The 20,638-nt window shown below is 42.0% G+C and overlaps 1 protein-coding gene across 14 annotated transcripts in view; it reads left to right on the top strand.

Annotated features, from left to right (window-relative positions):
• The window catches only part of CACNA1C (calcium voltage-gated channel subunit alpha1 C), a 441,725-nt gene that overhangs the window by 362,269 nt on the left and 58,818 nt on the right, over nucleotides 1-20,638 (top strand). For all 14 annotated transcript variants that reach the window (XM_040594360.1, XM_040594355.1, XM_040594352.1 and 11 more), the window contains 7 exons: nucleotides 521-608; nucleotides 1,568-1,675; nucleotides 2,379-2,431; nucleotides 2,538-2,684; nucleotides 3,597-3,798; nucleotides 4,319-4,477; nucleotides 7,357-7,467. In XM_040594360.1, coding sequence (XP_040450294.1) covers nucleotides 521-608; nucleotides 1,568-1,675; nucleotides 2,379-2,431; nucleotides 2,538-2,684; nucleotides 3,597-3,798; nucleotides 4,319-4,477; nucleotides 7,357-7,467 — 868 coding nt within the window. The remainder of the gene's footprint in view (nucleotides 1-520; nucleotides 609-1,567; nucleotides 1,676-2,378; nucleotides 2,432-2,537; nucleotides 2,685-3,596; nucleotides 3,799-4,318; nucleotides 4,478-7,356; nucleotides 7,468-20,638) is intronic.

Here is a 20,638-nt window from a genome sequence, read left to right as displayed (position 1 = left end):
TATGTACACACTTAATTAATTTGTGGGATTAGAAGCCAAACACACTGCAGGATCAAACTCCAGGTGGACAGTATACCTTTAATGCTGGAGTCATCTGGAGTTTCCATTCTTCTATGAATATTTCAGTGGAGTGCTTCTTTGAGCCTTATCTGAAAATGTCTTGTGATGACTACATCTTGGCATGATTTCCATATCATAGATAACTACAGAGTATTTGGCAGTTTGCCTTGCTTAAAAAACACCCTGCCCATGTTCCATTCCCTTCATTAATACAGGAGAGATGGTGAAAGCTAGGAGAATGTATACTGAGCCTGTCCAGACCAGGAAGCAAAACCTATAAAGATAACATCAGAGAGTCGTTTCCTTACCCCTGAAGTGCCATAGCAGAGTTGACTAACTATCCTAAGCAGTCTAAGGCATGTCAGATTTCAGACAGGAAAGGGTGGGTGAAATCCATCTGCCCTTGTGGCACACTCCCTATATTGCTGTATCTCTCAAATGTTCTAGTACTTTCTTCCAGGTCCAGTGCCATCAATGTGGTGAAGATCCTGCGTGTTCTGCGAGTCCTTAGACCACTGAGGGCCATCAACAGAGCCAAAGGACTAAAGGTTAGAAGAGTCCAAATGCATTCTGTAAACTAAATTCAAGTTTAAATTTAAATTAGGCTACAAGGACTTTTGTAATGGTTCAAGTAGTGTTTCAGCAGAATCACCAAATAGTTGAGGTTGAAAGGTCCCTTCCTCTGGAGGTTGTCTTGTCCAACAACCCTGCTCGAACAGGACCACAAGAGCAGGTTTCCCAGGGCCATGCCCAGATGGCTTTTGAATATTTCCAAGGGTGACACCACAATCTCTCTGGGCAACCTGTTCCAAAGCTTAGTCACCCTCACAGTAAAAAAAGTGTTTCCCAATGTTCAGATGAACCTCCTGTGTTTCAGTTTGTGCCCGTTGCCTCTTGTCCTGTCAGTGGGCACCACTGAAAAGAGCTTGGCTCAGCCTTCCCTGCATCCTCCCTTCAGGTATTTATATACATTGACAAGATTCCCTCAAGCCTTCTCTTGTCTGGGCTGAAAAGTCCCAGCTCTCACAGCCTTACTATTTGTTGTCTTTGCAGTGAGGACTCATGTTCAACTTGGTGTCCACCAGGACCCCCAGGTCCTTTTCTCCCAAGTTGTTTTCCATCTGGGTGGCCCAGCATCACCACTGAGGTTAAGTGATGCACTTTGCTAGGTTTACAGACAGGCTCACAAGCCTGTTTAAACGTAGCCTTTCTGTATTAGATACACTCCTTCCTGTGGGCTGGTGGGTGCCCAGCTGTGTAAGTTGGTGCTGCTGGAAGTTTCACAGAGCTGAGCTCTGGGATTTTCCTATCCCTTTCTGCCTGCTTCTAAGAGTACAGTGAGGAACGTAACAAGTTGGTCTTCTCTCCCCTTTCCTGAGTCATTACTTAATGAGCAATAGTTAAATGAAATTCTTTTATTTGTATTTTTAGTCTTGGTCTTCTCCCTTAGCCAAAGCAGCCCAGAACAATCTTGCAAGTTACCTTTGTTCCTATCTTCCATTTGCAGCATGTGGTCCAGTGTGTGTTTGTCGCCATCCGAACCATCGGAAACATTGTGATTGTCACCACTTTGCTGCAGTTCATGTTTGCCTGCATTGGAGTTCAGTTGTTTAAGGTAAAACCATTGGGCCCATTCATTCATCCATTACACGAAGCTATATTATGGGATGGGAAGAAAAATATCATGAAGAAGCCTGAGGAAGGAGAGATGGTATCTTCTGTGTGAAAGGCAAAACATTTGAGGCACTGTCAGTGTTACCTGGGCTGCTGCCAGCAGTTCCCCAAAACTGGCCCAGGCACATTCAGAACTCCTGCCCTTCATCCGTAACCATATAAAACCATCAGTAAAGTCAGTAACCCTCTTCTTCCCTAAATAGCTTGTGGCGTGACTTAGTGCCAGGGAAATGAAGGGGGTTGTTCTAAAGGACTGTTACTTGCAGGCTGTCTACCCACCATCTTGTAGAGGAAGGGGCATGCCAGATAAACATGGGAGGTTATTCATTCACTTCTTTATGTCTGCTTTTATTTCTTTGCCCTTCACCACGCTTCTGACAAGTGTTCTGCAGCACTCGGTGGTCATGCACCTCAGGACATACACATAAAAGTACCGTGCAAGCAGATGAAAAAGCCTGTACTCTGAACTACCCAGATGCAGGCAACTCTCAATCCAGTTTCCCCATATCTATCTGCAAAAGAGCATGTAAACATACTCATATTTGGTTAAGCAAGTAGTAAGCACGGTCTCCTTGCTACACGATTTGCCCTAACCCTTGCACTGTCAGGAAAGGAACCTTCATTCCTCTTTCTTCCTTTTCAAGGGTAAGCTGTACAGCTGCACTGATAGCTCCAAGCAGACGGCAGCAGAGTGCAGGTGGGTCTGCCTTTCCCAGTTAGCCCCCTTCACTGACCACCCTCTCCCAGGGACTCGTACTGGAAGTGCAGTTCTGCCATGTTCTCCCTCTGCTCTCTATCCACAGAGGGTACTATATTACATACAAAGACGGTGAGGTCAACCAGCCGATGATACAGCCCCGGAGCTGGGAGAACAGCAAGTTTGACTTTGACAACGTCTTGACTGCCATGATGGCCCTCTTCACTGTCTCAACCTTTGAGGGCTGGCCAGAGTGAGTGCTTCTTGGACCAGTGCAATGCTAGCAATGTCCTCATTCATTTCAAAAGAGAAAATTCAAATGCAGAGCATAGTCTCTCCCATTCTAAGTATTTAAACAAGTCTAAAGCATTAAATGTAGCAATAGTAACAGCAGACATTGTAGTATTATGTACTTTGTAAAGTCCTCAGGGCCTGCAGGAATTGCTGTTCCTGTACTTGTAAACAGTGCATAGCACAGTCTCTAGCTCTTAAAAAATGATTGCCAGTAGTAACAGTGACAGCAATATTTGTTACAAATATTATGAATATAAATGGATATGAAATGCCTGTCAGGCACTTACCAGTATTGGTAGGTGTTGCAAGTTTCCCAACGGAGCCAGCAGGGCAGTACGAAACACAGCAGTGCTGTCTCTGCAGTATGGGCAGACACAGAATGTCTTACCAGGCTGTGCTGTCTGTGCCACTGTGCTGGCTGAGGACCCCCACGCCGCCACTCTGCCAAAGTGACACGAGCATGCAGGGTATCAGGGGGTTGACCCTGACCTGTGTAACCGAGTAATGCTAACAGCAGCATTAACAAATGTTAAAAGTGATGAGAGCCCCTTTTCTCACAAAACTCAGTTCCCAATGACACAGACTCTCCTGTCTTCTGCTAACTGCAGGGCACGCTTTTGTTTTAAATTTTAATGGTTCAACTATGAAAGCAATCCACCCCTGAACAGGTTCAAATGTGTAAAATTAGTAAGAGCCGTGTCTTCTCTTTTGCAAGAGTTTATACTCAGATCAGTGCAAGTCTGCACATCTCTGAGTAAATTAATTTTGATACAAGTAGAAGAAAATCACAGAGTTAAACTTTATACCATCACCTAAAAGGCCTCAAGGCAGTGGCAGATTTTCTCTGCATTGGGCTCCTGTTTGCTTTCAGGTTGCTGTATAGGTCCATTGATTCCCACATGGAGGATGTGGGACCCATCTATAATCACAGGGTTGAGATCTCCATCTTCTTTATTATCTACATCATCATCATTGCTTTCTTCATGATGAACATCTTCGTTGGTTTCGTCATCGTCACATTTCAGGAACAAGGAGAACAAGAGTACAAGAACTGTGAGCTGGACAAAAACCAGGTAATTTACAACACCTTGTTGCCACTAAAGGTAGAAAATACATCAAGAATAAGCATTTAAGGGAGAAATGCATACAGAGAGGAATATGCAAAGATTGCCAAGAAGATAGAACAATAATCTGGCTTCACTGCCACCTTTCAGGACTCAGATAAAAATGATCATGCTGTAAGATTTGCTCAAGGAACAATATTTACTTAAAAATGTGTGCTGTACCATTTGGTTCACTGAGATTAAATGAGCATGACAGCATTGTCTGGCCAAAGTAAATGCAAATGAAATGCTTCAACAGGTAGAATATGCACATTTATAGAATATATTATTTTATATAGAATATATATAATAGAATATGTTATAGAATATGCACAATATACACACAGATTACAACCTAAAAGAAATTCTTCTACCAAGCATTTTCATTTTAGTAAAAAACTTGAAACAGGTATTTTTATTATATTTGGAGGTAGCTCACCAATCCTGTATTTTGTTTTTGATTTTTAAATCTACCCTGCCTCTTTCACAGCGCCAGTGTGTAGAATATGCCCTGAAAGCCCGGCCTCTGCGGAGATACATCCCTAAAAACCAGTACCAGTACAAAGTTTGGTATGTGGTCAACTCCACCTATTTTGAATACCTGATGTTCGTTCTGATTCTGCTGAACACCATCTGCCTGGCCATGCAAGTAAGTAAGCAAACAGAAAACCGTACAGGTGATGAATTATTAGACTTTGTTGGGGTATACATAGAAATGGCCAATGTTGAGACCTACTTTCATCTTCACACCAGGTATTGAGGGAGAGAGACAGGGACATGATAAAAAACATTGTACCATGTTCACTCCTGATGTTATTTAGTTAATATGAGGAAACTGCCTCTCATTTTCTTCCTGCTAATATCTGACACTTTCAACAATTCTTTTTTAACTCCTTAAAAACAAATGAAAAAAAAACCCCCAACAATAGTTGCTTCACAGACCAATTCAATGGCCACTATAATAACAAGTGATTTCTCAATTCTGACTTGTCTTCTATGAAATGCAGCAGTAATCCCAGAACTGCCACTCACCTGAGAGCTGAATTTTAAATTTGGGGCTTTTCTGTGTTAAAAAGTGGAGAGAAAATATTTCAGAAAACAAGGCAATCAAGGAAACTGGGGATAGAGGACAGGAAGGCCTTAGTATCTCATTTATTCTGTGTTAAGAATCATAGAAACTGTATAGAAATAACCTCTAAAGGCCGTATTGTCTAACCCATCACCTAAAGGCAGGATTAGCTCCACCTAAAGCATTTCTTGATAGGTGTTTGCCTAACTTGCTTCACAACCGAAGCTTGTGCTACTGATGGCCTTACCACCCACTGTGCTGTGCATTCATTTGCTTTACTGTGCAATGGTTTCTAAACATCAAATGTGAATCCACTAAAGAAACATTTGTGACTGGATCTACAAGAATAGAAAATAGACGCAGTAGATTACCATGGGCAGGTGGAACAGCAGTAAAGGGGAAGGAGTCAAAACCTTTACTAAGTAGCCACCTTATAAAACAGAAGTCTTACATTCCTTTCAGTCAGGAAATGGGCCCTCATAGACACAAACTGTTCTGTACATTTCCCCAGGTCTGTACTTTCCTGGCTTGTTCCTTCCAGCCTGCCTCACTCACCTCCATTTTATTTTCAGTCAGTCCCAGACTCCACCTGTTACGCCTGTCTCTGCACTCCCAGTTTCCTTGGCCTCTTGAGCCCTGTTCTCTTCTACATTCTGTCTGCTTAAGAGCTAGTCTGCCTGTCACTCTGCTCCCTAAGACCCAGCCTTCCTCCTCACCCAGTCTGTCTCTGAACTCTCTTCCCTGATCTGTGGCCCAGACAGTCCAAATCCCCTCTCCTCAACCTATCCTTCTCACTACGCAGACTCCCAGTTGCAGTTACTTCTCCATGGACCTCCTTTCTGGTCTCTCTCAGCCCTTTCTATTCGATTCTCTGCTATACTTTGTTCCCTTCTCTAGTTTGTTCCCTTATTGTGAGTCCAACTCCCCATGCACTCCCACACCAACTTTCCTTTTGACCTTAGCATCGCACCACCACATTTTCCACTGGATCAATCCCAGTCTGCCCCATTCCCAGCCCCCCTTCAAAACTAGCCTCTCTTTCCTATCGCTCACTAGCAGTCTGTCTATATTCACAGTCAGTTTTCACTTTACTTTCTCTCACTGTCTCCAATCCCACCAGATTTCTTGACCTCCCTACTTTTTCTTCACCTTGTCTAGCTCTTTCCCATCCCCATTGAAAAGTCTTCCTCTGCTGTCTTGCCTAAGGTGCCAAAAAAGGAGTGAGGCAGCATGAGCACAGGAAAGTGCTCTGCTCTCAGCTGAAGTATCTGCTGCCCTGCTGTCATGAAGACAGACCCAATGGAGAGGGACTATTACGTTCACCCTGAAGCATGCTCAGTTGCTGTGACAGGGTCATGTGAGATGTTTGTGAGCCCACAGGCAGGACAACATCTCTGGAGATTCCAGAAAGTATATATATATCTTGAGAAAAGTACAGTTTTTCAAAGGATAGGTTGAGTCAAACATCGTAGCAGACAGCAAACACAAAAGCCAATTTCTGGTAAAATTCTAAGTTTTTAAGCAGAGTCCTTCAGGTACTAAATTCTTTCAAGGAAAATACTACAAGCAATTTTGAAAATGCCTCAACAATTATTTTGCCCTGACCCAACTTTCAGCTGCAGCTGAATTGTTTTAACTAAAACTCCTTTAAATAAATCACCCTGAGCCAATGCAGAATATGAAAATTCATCCCACCTAGTTAAAGTTTATCAAAGTTAAGCAACTACAAATGCAATCTTATAACATGAACTGGAAGATGACCTTAGAATAAGGCAGTGCAATCAGTCTCAAGTATAATGATCTGGACACAGGGATAGGAAGAGTGTGGTGGTAATGTTTGCAGAAGACGCTACTTGAATTAATCAACAGAACACAGAAAGTAACTTCATAAAATCTTAATAAAGTTAAGTGAATGAGCAGCACGATTGCAAATTTAATTCAGAGTTGAAAATTGCAAGATAATGCATATTAGAAAAATATGATTTGAGCTGCTCATGTAGTTTGCAGAATCCTGAATTAAGTGTAATTACTTGGGGAATGGCTTGGTATCATTATGAACAGCTCAGTGAAACCCCTGTTCCCTGTGCAGTAATGATCAAAGAAGTAATCCAAGTGTCAGGGAAGGGTGAGATAACAAACACAATTGGACACTGTCTTGTACCATTATGCAAATTTATAATGAGTCCTCAACTGCAATGGTAAGTGCAATCTTGGTAGCCACCATTCAAAACTTTTTTTTTTTTCAAAGATAGGCGATCCAGAGCCAATGTCAAAAATGGCTACAAGTATGGCAATGCTTATGTGTGAAGGGAGATGGGAATGCTAAATGGAAAAAATGGAGTATGCTGGCATTTTCTTTAGAGAACCTCAACATATAGGCAGATCAGGAGGGGCCCTGTGGATTCCGAACTGGCTGGCATGTCCTTTCCTCACACTGCTGCCGTGATGCTATTTTTCAGCACTACGGTCAGAGCTGCATGTTCAAGGAAGCCATGAATATCCTCAACATGCTCTTCACTGGCCTCTTCACTGTTGAGATGGTCCTGAAATTAATCGCCTTCAAACCCAAGGTAGGTGCTATAGGAGTAGAGTTTCCTGGCATCTGTGTGTGTGTGTGCATGTGTGTGGGGCAGCTGTGAGGAGAAGGAGGAGGTGAAACTTTCTGATCTGTTACCCCACGAATAACTGAGCTGGACAGTTGCTCTCTGGATTGGAGTCTCACATATATTTAATAACTTTTTCACTGGAGAGTAGACACACTTGAGAAAAAAAAAAAAAGGCAGCACCTGTCAATAGAGAAGGCTCCTAGTTCTCTGTTTTCATTAAGTTATAATAGTGACACTATGTTAAGGCTATAGCATGTTTTCCATTCTGAATGTTAATCTAATGCTCTCTCTGACTTTCCTTAAATTATAAATAGCATCCCATGATTAGTCTCCTGGCCCAAATGAACTTAATCAAGAATGACTCATTTTGAGTTATGAGCTTTGAAAAAAAATGTTTCATCTGTGAGGGCTATATCTCAATGATGGTTTGGATTGCTTTAGTTTTGAATTTAAGACTTCATTGATAATATTCAGTACCCCAGCAGGTCCTGTCTGAAAGTACTGTCCTGTCCTTTGGGCCACAGCATTCTGCTAGTATAGCTGCACCATGAGATATGATTATAACCTACAAGCTCTTCCAACTAAGTTGGCACAGCTGCTGCAGGACAAGGACAAAGATTCTGACCTCACGTAATTTCAGATTACACAAGGCTTTCTTCTTTGGGGCTTTTTTCCTCCTTGGTTTTGGTCAGCCACGTGGCATAAGGAGTGGAATCCAAACACCTACATTCAGGTACTTCATGCCATCTCATGCCTTTTCATATCTTCAGTGATACCTTGACACATGGGGTTATGTCTTGAAGGATACTTTGAGACATTGGGGTTGACAAATACTGCCTGAAGCATCAGTTATGACATTGGTAAAGATGAGAACAATCATGTCTGACAGTCATGCTTGTCCTTCATATTAAACATTTAGGCAATCACTGAGTTAAGTGCTTCTCCCAGCTCTAACCTAACATCTTGCTCATCCTCAGCTCAGAAACTTTGATCTCCAATTCTACTGAATTCAGTCTTACTTTTTCTTGTTAATTCTGTGTTGACTTTACACCCACACACACCTCTCTCTCATTCCACGTGTTCTAAGACTTCTTCTTACAAGAGTCACAATTCTATTTTTTTTCTGAGCCCAGTATCACTGTCCTATCCCAAATGTAGTTTTCTTGAAATTCAGGAGCAACTTGTGCAGTCCTGGTGAAGGACTGATTTTTATTTTTGTTTTTTTTAATTTTCAGAGGAATCTACCTTTCATTTTTGAGATTTCACCCTATTTATTAGCAAGCAAATCTTCTGGCACTCTGTAAAAAGATTATCTGCACACTATATACCCAGAAATGTATTTCACAAGCTTTGTAACATTCTTCTGATTTCATGGTTCAACTTTAGAGGAGATTCTTAATTTTGAGAAATGCGAGGTTCTCAGCAGAATTTGTTTTGAGTATTTAGACAGAAAGTTCAGCCAGTTCAAATGGGCTTTGTACACGTACAAGGAAGGCTTTACCTGACATGGTTGCCCGTAACAGTAAGGGATTGGCATTGATGATATTGGAGGCCCTTTCTACTTCCTGTCTCTTACTTTCCTGTGCTCAGTCTCTTTTCAAGTTTTACTGCACAACAAAGTATTAAACAATATCAGGTAAATATGTATCCTCTGGATAGCAAACTGTTGGAGCAGATTGCCTAAAGAGGTTGTGGAATCTCCATAATTTAAAGTTTTAAGATTAAGTTAGGGAAACCTTTCATTAGAAACAGTTTAGTAACTTATGATCTCCATTGAAACAGGGGAATCGACTAGACCATCTCACAAGCTCCCTCTCAGCCCAATTTTTCATGATTCTGTAATTTCCAAACTAAATCCCCAGCAACTACACTATAATAAAAGTGAGAATATAAAAGTTTTCCTTGTGACCAGAACAGTAGAGTCTTAATAAAGTCTTCTTAACTAAGGATCAGACAGCAACCTCAAGTTGGGTCCTGCCCATCCTGAAAGAATAGCCAGTGGAAAGAATCAATCTGTTTCAAATGCTAGCCTGGCCTGTATGCCAAACACAGTACTAACTCTTAAACTGCTATTTGAATTAAATACCTTCAGGAAAATAAACAATTTTTTAAAAAATGGAACCACAGGATTTACAGGAAAGAAAAACAGGAATGAACTTGTGAAAACGACTAATACAGCAAAAGGACTTGCCTCCAGCAGTATATTCATACTGGATTATGTTGAGTACCAGTTCAGTGACTCGGGTTTGGAAACATCAAAATCCCTTGTGTAACTTGCCATTGTCTGCTCAGTACAAGGATTTGGCCTGCAGCCTTCATTTACTGCTCCATGTTGACTCAACCTGATCTCCAAAGAAGGACACCCCCTCTCCCAGATGAGCACTTGGACTGATGTGGACCAACACTGGGCGGCACAATCTGGTTCCTTTTGGGTTGCACTTTGGGACTGAAGCTGAACTTGCCTTGAATATGTTCTCATGTGAGAGTCTCCTAGCGTGGAGAAAGTTGTTACCTCAGCCCTCTGCTTGGCCAGATCTTGTTTCCTCCTGTCACTCAAGGTATAAAACCAAACTACGTCTGCAGATATAGGTTGTCCCCAGGAACACCAGCTGGAAAAGTCTGAAAGGATTTCATTGTCACCTGGATGAACATCATAACAGCACAGCCATCATCCTCTCCCCTCTAACCAACCAAGTCCCCCAGACAAAGAAATTAGATGCTAAGTGATATTAGCGTTTCCCAGATGTGAAATGGCATGATTAAATGCTCATGAGATCTCAGCTGAAGATAGACTGGTCTGCCATTTCCTGAGCAATAAAACACAATGCTTTGTCTTATTTTGAATTTCTGCCCAAACATCACTCTTTTCTACCTGAAGAGTACCCTAAAATGAGGGAGCTGCAAGATTTATGACTGACAACAGGGAAACTTTGTTAGCTGAAGGTGTTGTGTCCTCACTTTAGCAACAAGCCCCAGGAGAATGTGGCAGAACAGAACTGAGCACAGAACTGACGCTGGCGAAATGCACTCTGTTTTTTCCATCTTTGTGGTGCTTAACCCAGCAGTTAGTGATTCAGCTAACAGCAACATGATAATGGACTTGTAACTCTGAAGCAGCCACCCAGAGCTCTCCCTTGCACATCCGCTTCCTAAAGGCACCTTGAAATGAATGGTCTGCAGCAGCAACAGAGGATCATGGGTTTCTCCATCTTTGCAGGGTAGAACAAGCTGCTATTTATTCATACCTTTACCAGAGAGAATTGCCAAGGGAACTGGGACAGATCCCCCAGGTAATCAGAGCTGCTATCGCCCTACCTTCTTGCAGAAGTCACCACAGGGACGTTCCCATGCAGAACAGCTTTGGGGGAAGCCTAATATGCAAAGTACCTGCTGCAGGCAGTGGTGTGGCAGTTGCTGTCATCTGAAGTAATATAATGCACTACAGTGCTACCTGTGTGTTACATGCATAACAGAAGAAAAGGTGGCAGTCTCTGACTTAATAGATATTTTTTTACTGTGTCCAGTTTTTATTTCTTCACTCCCATTTTGTGAGGAGACATATCCTTCTTATTCGCTACTCTTGATAGTAAAGGTGAAAAAAACCAAACACCATCAGTTACACAGGCATTAGGCAGGATCACATATCTGCCTGACTGCAAAGAATAATACATGGATAATACAGCCCTGCAAGTTGTTCTTGCGGTAAGAGCAAGGATTTACTTATTGAGAGGCTAGCTACAGGAATAAGGAGCCAAGTCTGAGTCAGGGCTCATCTCCTAACACTTACCTAAAGTATGCAAAGGGAGTAGAAAGACAAGGGCTTTCCTAACAAAAAGTACTGTTACTATTGGATTGGTTGCTTTAGTCAGCAAGTCCCCTTGGTACGTGGTCTTTATATTGGCCATCTTCTGTGAACAGTGTTTTGATTTGTTTAGTCTCCAGGGAGGCTATAGGGAAGAGGGGTGGAGCAGCCACTGCTGGTGTAGGCAGCACATGCCAGGTGGCGACAAGGCCAGCCTCTGAGAGCCCTCGTGTCTCTGTGTGGCGCATTTTCTGGATGAGAAGATCAGTTATCCCAGGTTTTTTGCAGGATAAATCTAAGCAGTGTGTGAGACAGTTCATCTATCTCTGATGCGGTCTTGACAGGAGGGTGTGCTAACAATGAGCAAGAGAGATTTGGGATGATTAGAGCTGCTGATAAAGAAAACATCCAATACATGCCCTGCATCTCCTTACAGAGTATTAATGTGCTGCTCTGAAGCAAAACTCCCAAATGGACCTGAGTGTTTGTCTTGGCTGATGCTTATAAACTGATTCAAGACTAGTTACTTCAAAGAGACAGACAGTCCAAAAGGGACGCTGTCGAGCCAAGGCCTTTTGCTCCTTTGTTTTTCTAATTTTATAAATTCTCCAGCCAGTCTGGTGAGCTATTTTCCAGTTCCTGCATAGAGCAAGCTGCTGCTGCTTCATGCTTTTTCCAGAGAAAACTACTGAAGGACAATGCTGTGCTGTCTGGGGTGCTCACAGCTACCACTGTCCTAGCTTCTTAAAGAAATCCCCACAAACACCAGTCCATGAAGGACCAGCTGCCTTACAAAACCTGCTTGGGGTTTTTTCAACTCAAAGGCAGCGACTTAAAGTTCCTATTCATATGAAGCTGCACCATCTGTCAACATGCATGTTAATATGGGGATGGATATTCCTCCAGCGATTTCAGATCTTTCCAACTCCCTGGAATGGGCTATTTTACTGAAGAAGCACATCTACTTTTTCTTTCAGGAAACGTTTCATCTATCCCCTTACTAGCTCGGGCAGGAGGGCAGGACTAGTAATCCAAGAGCTATGAATTCTACCGCCGTCCCTGTAATCTCAGACTAGGGAAGATATATCAGTGGAACTAGTCCCATGCATAAAGTAAAGCACATGTTCGTATATTTTGTCAAATCCACAACTGGGTGTGGAAAGGGAATCTTGGGGATTTCCTCTGCGGAATTATGACTATCAGAGAGACTACAGATCACAAGTCTATTCCATTTCCCAGACACTGTCAGCACCTCTCTTCCCTGGGTGTTTATGGATGTTACTTGTAAAGCAGCCTGTAACAACACCATCTGTCCTGCCTCTGTTAGTTCAGTCCCTCATTTATCACTGCTACTTTACTCTGAATTCTTGACATTCTTTAATGTCATTTTCATGTAGCAGAGTTCAGACTTCTGTGCACTGTTTCAAACCAGTTTCACATTCAGCACAAGGCCTGTAATCCCGTGTGATCCCAGGAAGAGCTATGACCCTTTGAGTAGTGGAAGACATGAGTGTCACCCATGGTTATTTCTTAGCCTCTATTTACTGATAGATCTATGTCTCCTCAGTGTTTCGTTCTCCCCTGATGCATTTGCCCTTCTTTATTTCTCTTTAAACTCCTCTCAGTCAGCTTTTATCATGCATTTAATGCAGTGATATCTCTTCTCAAACCTGCAAAATGACTCATCCGGTTTTGTTCCCTTCTAACTACTCCATTTCTTGTACATTTATGCCTATAAACAGACCTTTGAGCAGTCCTTCCTAAAGTCACACTGGCTGCTTCATACTACTTGCATTCTTCTTTCTCACCATAACCACAATCTGTCATTCCTTGGTCAGGTTAGAGGCTTCAGCATTTTCACAAACAACTGAAATTTATATCCAGTCTATACCCTTTCAGCCCAGAAACCAGGTTGTTTAATTTTGGAAATCTAATGCTTTTTGTACTTCTTCATTCTAGTACTTTTAGCAATACCTGAATAACTTAGGATGCTGCCCTGGCGTCATTCATCACAGTGTTTTATTTCTCCAGCTTATACAGAGAAAGCAAAGTAAAGACATTCTGCACTGATGTAAAAATGTCAGGAAAAGTGGTTACAATTGAGTGGTCTTTTGCTCAATGCAGAAAAACACTTCAGGTCCATCCAACAGACATGGGAATCATATTTCATTAAAAATCACATGGTCTGGGGTGAAATATAGTGGTATAAATTAGTAGTTTAAGTTGTGCAAATGTATACATGAGCTTATGGTGCAGGCAGCTGCCTCCCTTTCAAAGACTTTGGCCACACAATTCTGGTTGTCAAATGGCTCTTATTTTGCAGATTTTCTCTGCTGGTTTTGGCAGGTTCATAACCTAAGTAATTATCTAATTGTTTCCTCTCCTCAGCTTCAGTGTTACCCTTTCTGTTTTGGAGGGGCAGTGTCTAGACATGGAGTATTTTCTGACTGAGTCATCTACCCAGTGCAATAGGAAGGGCAGTCTCCAACCAACACCCTGCCTTTGGTTGGAACAAGTGTTTTAAAAGGCAAAAGGAGGGGTGAGAAAGCTAGTTGGTTTGTGGGTGGGGGAAAATATACTTCATTCAACAAAAAGGAAGAGTAAGCTCTGCTTGATGTTGGGTAAGAAATAGTGAGCATGGAGAGAACTGGGAATAGTCAGGTAAGAGAGTGTGTGAAGTGATGAAAATGAGAGAACTAAACAAACAGAAAGGACCGTGTCTGGGGTGAAAAGAGAGAGAAACCAGACCTGGAGGAGAGGAGAAGCTGTACACATAATGGAGACAGAATATTCTTAAAGACAGAAAGAAATAAACCAAAGACCCTGAAAGAGGAGAGTATTAATAAAATAGAGAAAGAAATGATTGGACAAAAAATGATGCAAGGAAAAGAAACACAGAAACAGGGCTGAAACGAAAAGTAAACATAGAAAGGGACTTTTAGAAAATTAAAAATGGAATTAAAACCCATAGCTTTTAAGCTAATTAACATCTTTTTGTGATTCTGCATTTTACTGAAGTTCCCTGGCAGACATCCCAGGTCTCCATGTTCAAACACATCAGTATCTCAGCCACAGAGCCTCCCTGTGTACTGTCTCATCAGAAGAGCTTGCAATAAATGTCGGGTGCAATGTATTTCCCTACTTCTGTGGATTCATCTCAGCCACCTTGCAAAATGCATCAGCATGTTACCCAGAAATGCTTTCCTTTTTCACCCCAAATTTTTTTCTGGGTGGAGTCTGAATGTGTGGTATGTTCCTCTGGACCTGCTACAGCCAGTAGCCCAGCTGGAATTAATCTCAGCTACTCCAACAAGCCCAGCAGCTGTATGACCAGAAATCCCTGAAATCTCTGTAGTGCACAGCCAGACACTGCACTGTATGTGTGCAGTCAGTCTGAGGCTCTCAAGGAATTGCTGAATCAGGCTCAAGGGGTTTGGAAATACACTAGAAAAGGGAAAAAATCTTAACCCCTTGTTAATCACTCCTCTGCTTTCTCTTTACTGTGATTACCTGTCTGCCAGGAGGTTCATGCATTTTGCATAGCATACCTATCATGTAGGGATTTGACCACATGTTCTTTCATGTCTACAGGTCTGGGAGGAAGAATGAGCCTCTTTTCTAAGCCCTTTCTGCAAAAGTAAATACTGAAAGTACTGTATGTCAGAGCAGCATGTTTAGGTGACTTTGATGTGAGGAAATACTTGGGATAATTATTCTGGACATGGATGATCAGGTCATCCCAGTCCTTTATACCCATCAGTGGGTTGGAACAAGAGTAATCAGGTAACCTTGCTCCTGGATGCTGCTTGCCTGACAGAATTCGTATCTGCCCATATGTCCAGGAGAAAAAAGAGAAAAGGGAGGCTAAGAAAGTAACTGAGCCTCATGTAGCACAGTCTGTGCCACAGTACTCTCACAGCAGCTCGGCATTGAGACTTTCTCACAGAACATGGAAGGGCATCCCACTAGCTGAGGGCCAAAGCAGCTGCTTTTGTTATTCCAGGCCTTAAATCAAAACTACTCAGGAATCTGTGCTACCAACATGTTACAAGGCTGTGGCATTAAAAGAAAGAGGAGCAACATCCTGGTGTTTTAGAGTGCTGGCCCTCAAGTTAAACAGTACACCTGATGTAACTGTAGAGCCTCAAACAACAAATCTCCCAGTTAATAGAGAAAATGAAAATTTGCAACTGAATGCTCAGGGGTGAGGTTGGTTTAGCAACAATTTTCACAAATGAGGAGTTAGCAAGCAAATAACTGCCTTCTCTGTCACATGAAGGTAAGGGAATCCTCTTTGATAATTCTAGATTTCACTGAGTTCCTCACCAGTTCCTGAGCATGTGGGAGGGGAAATCTGGCCATTCCTGACACTTCAAAGGAAAAGAAAGTAGTGCCAGGCTAAAGTTTTTCTATTGTGCATATGCTTATATTCTGAGACAGCATAGGCGTGACACCACCTAAACAAGTCATGCAGTGTGAAAAACATTTGGTAGGTGAATGTAGCAGAAGAAACTAGACATGATGAGAAATGGAATTTCGCAGTAAAACCTAGCTCATACATCTAGTTGAATCTGGGTCAGGAAACATCAAAGCCTTCTGAACACTGGTTGACCTCCTGTATGAAGTATACTGGTCTCTTTCCTGTTTCCTCATGGAAAATGTCTGTTGCAGAAAGGCTCATGAGCAGAGTGGATCTCAGTTGGTTTCTTTGTTGGTGCCCCGGAAAAAGAGGCCAAGAATGAAATGAGTACACAGAACAAACTTCCCTCTTCATGCAAAAAGCTTGTCCTTTCATGTTGTGATGGAAGCGATTGGTGAGGGACAAAAAGGCTGTTTGATCTGCTGCTTCCCGTGTTACATTTGTTGTTTTAATGCAGGATGTTCTTCCTGGAGGGCAAGGCCAGCAATTTTCTGCACACAGATAGATCCTCCGATTACTATATAGAATGTGTGAAATTTCTAACATGGATCAGCCAGAGCTATGCAATCTTTCACTTTTCTGAAGGATTAAAGAAGTTAAAGAAGTTGTATAAGAGCTTCAATGAGAGAGGACCTTTTCCTTTACAGCAAATGTACCCAGGGAATTTGCATATTGCTCCAACATTGTGACAGATTTATTTTCAGTCTGGCACTTGGGGGTTTTAATGTCATTATAAATGATCAAAAATAATTATATGACTGCACAATGCAACAGTGTGGGAAGTACTGTATTAGCTATTACACTTAATTATTTAATACAGAAAATTATTCACACAGTGTTAAAAGCCCAGTGGGATGGTGAACTGGGGTCTCACTCACAACAGCATCGACAGCGTCAGCAGCAGCATGTAAAGGGAACAGTTCCAGGGAAAAGTGACTTGCTTTCACTCTCAGAAGAAAAATCCCAACCCAACCTTCACATGAGGTTGTTTTAAAGGGTCGAAAGTTCTCTACAGATGTGAATCTTCTCCTCACATAAGAATGATACCAGATAACAGCCTGTGATACAGGCTCTGTTAAGAACTGTTCGTCGTGTCAGGAAATGACATTTCCACTGCCAAATGGTCATCTGGCTGAGGTCTAAGAGAGTTATTTCTCTTCTGTATCATGCATCTGGCTTTTGTAGGACCTTGGAAACTTTAGTTTTCCAAATTTCTGCTTGCCCAAGTGTAAAATGAGAGTTACTATCCTCTTTTGGAAAGTTATGATTGATGGATTACATGAAAGTAATGAAATTTTACTAACTATAATCCTTAAAAAAGCAAGACTTTTCTGAAAATGGAGATAACTTACAAAAAAAGGAACTATTCAAAAACCTATTGCTCATACCTTCCAGCCTGTTTCTAGAAGATGTGCCTTTCTTCCAGCGAGTATCCACTATCCACAAAACAACCATGTCAGAGCAATCCATAGCCTTTTCCCATGGTATGTATGGAGACGGGGAAGCTATTCCAAGTCCAGCCCCATGTTCAGAATGCTTTTTCACCCATTACTTGCCACTGTCTCATCCTCCCACAACAGTAGGTGGTTCTTCACTATGAAAGATGTGTCACTTCTGTTATTACAGGTTGAGTTTTACTTCTTGGAATCATTCTTCCCTGGGCTGGGATGTCAGTCCAACTTTAGAAGATAGACTATTAAACAGTGAAGCCCATCCTTTTACTCTTTTCATAGGACTATTTCATGTTGATGGTTTGATTTTTTGCCTTCAAGAATTATCTGTTGGCTCTCATCAAGACCTGCTTTTTCTAGATCTTGCAAAGTCTTTGAACATTTACAGCTTCTTCCTAAAGGAATCTGATAGCAAAATTCTCACGGAATGCATTTTGTGATAAATGATCTGTTCAGATGTAGCAAGCCATCACATTCACTTTCCAGTCTTTCTTGTAAGACCGGTGTTGATTTTGTTTCTGTGCTGATAGCAAGTCTGGTTTCTGACTGCAGGGCAGTCTTTGTTAAATGTTTGCAATATAATTACTATTTGTGAGGAAAAGGACCCAACTCCTCACAGGGTATCACTGTGCCACAACATGCCTGTAGGAAAATCAAAAATTTTTATCTTATTTTTCTAGGCGGACAGCAGATCTTTCTGTTGCTTTGCCTCCATCTTCATGTATTTATACCAAGGAGGCCTTAGGCATTGCTGTTCTGAGGCATTACTCACCCTCCCTTCAAAGGCAGCTAAGAGCAATCCAGGCCAAAAATTACATCAGGGTCAGCTAGTTGAATCATTCCGTTTCAGCATGTTTTACTTTATCATTTCCTCAGGCCTTCTCAGCATGATGCCTTGAAATACAATCTTTGCCACTTTAAAGAGATGCTTCCGTAATAAATGCTTCCATATTGCCTTTGCCATGCTTCTTTCCCAGTCTTTAGAGGACCTGGGACCATAACATTACACTTCAAGCCTTCCACGTGGCTGAGTGCTTGTGTACTACTAGCCATTTTACAGTAGAAGAAATACAAAGAGATGCAAGAGAACTGTACCACCATGTAGGTGGGCATGGAGGAGCTCATGGGACCATCTAGGAAACACAGCTCAACTCTGGTGGAATGAACTGGGTTGCAAGATCTGGAAATGGGAATTATCAGTTCACAGAACAGGTATGATAAAGACTTTTCTTGGCATGTCCCCCAGACATTGTCAATTATCAGTAGGTGTGGAGAGCACAAAAAAAGGTCTGTTGTGACACAAGAGATTATAGAGTTCCAGCCTCCGTAAATGTTTAAGTTTGTCAAATGGGGGCTTGGGGACCTTGATTCAGGGAGGGCTTTTTCTTTCTGTGATGGAGGAATTTGTTCACTAGAAGTACAGGTGAGACCCATAGTTTGCTTTAGGACCTATAGGCTCTCAAATAATAATCAGAAGGTGGCCACTTCTAAACAGTAGCAAGGTACCCCAGTTTTATACCAGTGACCTAGAAATAAACATTCGGGATCTTTTTCCAGATCACAGAGCCATTCAAGTCCTGCAAGTCCTTTGTTTCTGTCAAGCAAAGTGTCCATTATGTCCAGGCAGGCCCTCAGACCCCTGAGGGACATCTGTCTGCTTTCACCTGTGTCCTCATTGTGAGAGACAGCATGAAACAGAGGATAAAGGAAAACATCTACATTATTAGGCACCTATCTTGGCCTACAAGTTGGTCTTGTGTTCTTATGCAATGAGCAGAGAGAGGCAGGAGGCTTCTTCAGAACTGACCAGACCTTTAGAATAGTCTGGGGAGCTGAAAAGTTCTTCTCACTCTCTGTCTGCAGAAAGATTTGATGGAGTACAGGGGGACCTTGAACAATTCCCTGCAGCAGTGACTCATTACAGTGACTGGTAGGTGAACTGCAGGGAATCTGTGTCTCAGAATTAATCCATCAATGGATGAGGGCTGATAGATAGTATGCAAATAGATGCTGTTTTGCTGGAGCCTGTCAGGAGCTCGAAGCACCTGCATCCTCTACTTTATTCCTTCTCTATTAGGTTCTGCTAATTTCCCTGATTGCTGTTATGGCTAAATGGTATCTTAGCATAACAGAATTTGCATCTGACACAAATCTCCATTTGGTGTCAGGAGCTATTGTAGCTTTGTAAGATTGTTCAGGATACATGCAAATCACTCAGATCTGCTGTGAGAAGGTATGCCAAGAATCATGGTACTGTTTTCCAGTGAAACTGTCCATTTTGCAAAAATACTTTCAGGGAAAGCCTCTTTTTATGAAGTCTGAGAACTGATTCTCACAGCTCCAAATAGCCTGCAGCATTTTCAGAAACAAATTCACATACTAAGCAGCCATCAACCAAACTAGCAGTTCATCCCATTTTGCAAATCCCCAGCAAAGTCTGCTTTGGTGCCCTTTACAATCAGCAGGAAATTTTTGCTAAGAAATCACACTGAATATCAGGGTATCAGCCCCTTTCTCTCTTTCCTATAAACTCTTTCCAGCTTATTGAGGCTTCTTTCTGTGGTTTTAACATGCAGGTTTATTTCAAGTAAGTGGTAGCAAGATTCTCCTGTAGTTTGTTTTCCTCCTTTTAGGGTGTGTAGTTATTTACGTGTCTTAGTTTCTCCTCCTTGATGCTTCACTTCTCTGTTCATACATGCATGCATGCATTCATGCATGTCTTTCCCTTTTTTCCTATGACACTGCAGCATTTTCATCAACTGGGGACCATCTGACCTATATTCTGATCCCACCTAGTGAATAGCCTTGACCTTTGCTGTGCTCTTCATCTTTAGAGACTTTTCTCTCAGAGGGGTTTGTTAAATTTTGCCACTCATCATGTAAGAGACAGAAATGAAAACCTGGGACTGAGCAGATAAGTAACAGCACGTCAATTAACACACAAATGACCCTGCAGCTCCCACAGGGCTGGATGCTGAAAACCCAGCTGGTACCATGACTCAACAGCACCCTTTCCCTGAGGATTTCTATGCTTCAGTGTAGGTGCCTAGCACTCTGTCCACCACATGTTCTTATTATGGGCCCCAGGTGACTCTGAGCTCAGACCTTCAAATAGACTCCAGTGGGCAATTTTCCCTGCTGTTAATGAGGCTTCTTAGATGCTGCATTTAGGGTCTCATATTCACAAAAATTAAAATAAATGGTCCCCAGAGATTTCAATGGCTCCATAAGTACCAAAACAAACCCTGTCTTCTTTGATAACTAATCTCAGCAACTAGGAAATCTAAAAATGATTGGCATACTCATTCTGAAATGCTAAGATGTCTGCTCCCCTTGCACAAATGAGATTCCATTCCAGTCAGCTACTGCATATTTATGCTCAGCCTTTCATTAACTTACTGATCATGTGATGATACACTAGCCTGTGCTACCTTTGGGGAAATAAAAAAATGGGGGGGAAAT

The sequence above is a fragment of the Falco naumanni genome, chromosome 5 (genome assembly GCF_017639655.2).
Source record: "Falco naumanni isolate bFalNau1 chromosome 5, bFalNau1.pat, whole genome shotgun sequence".
Classification (NCBI taxonomy): Eukaryota; Metazoa; Chordata; class Aves; order Falconiformes; family Falconidae; genus Falco; species Falco naumanni.
Note: the sequence above shows the minus strand (reverse complement) of the source record. Positions and strands in the feature narration are given on the sequence as shown.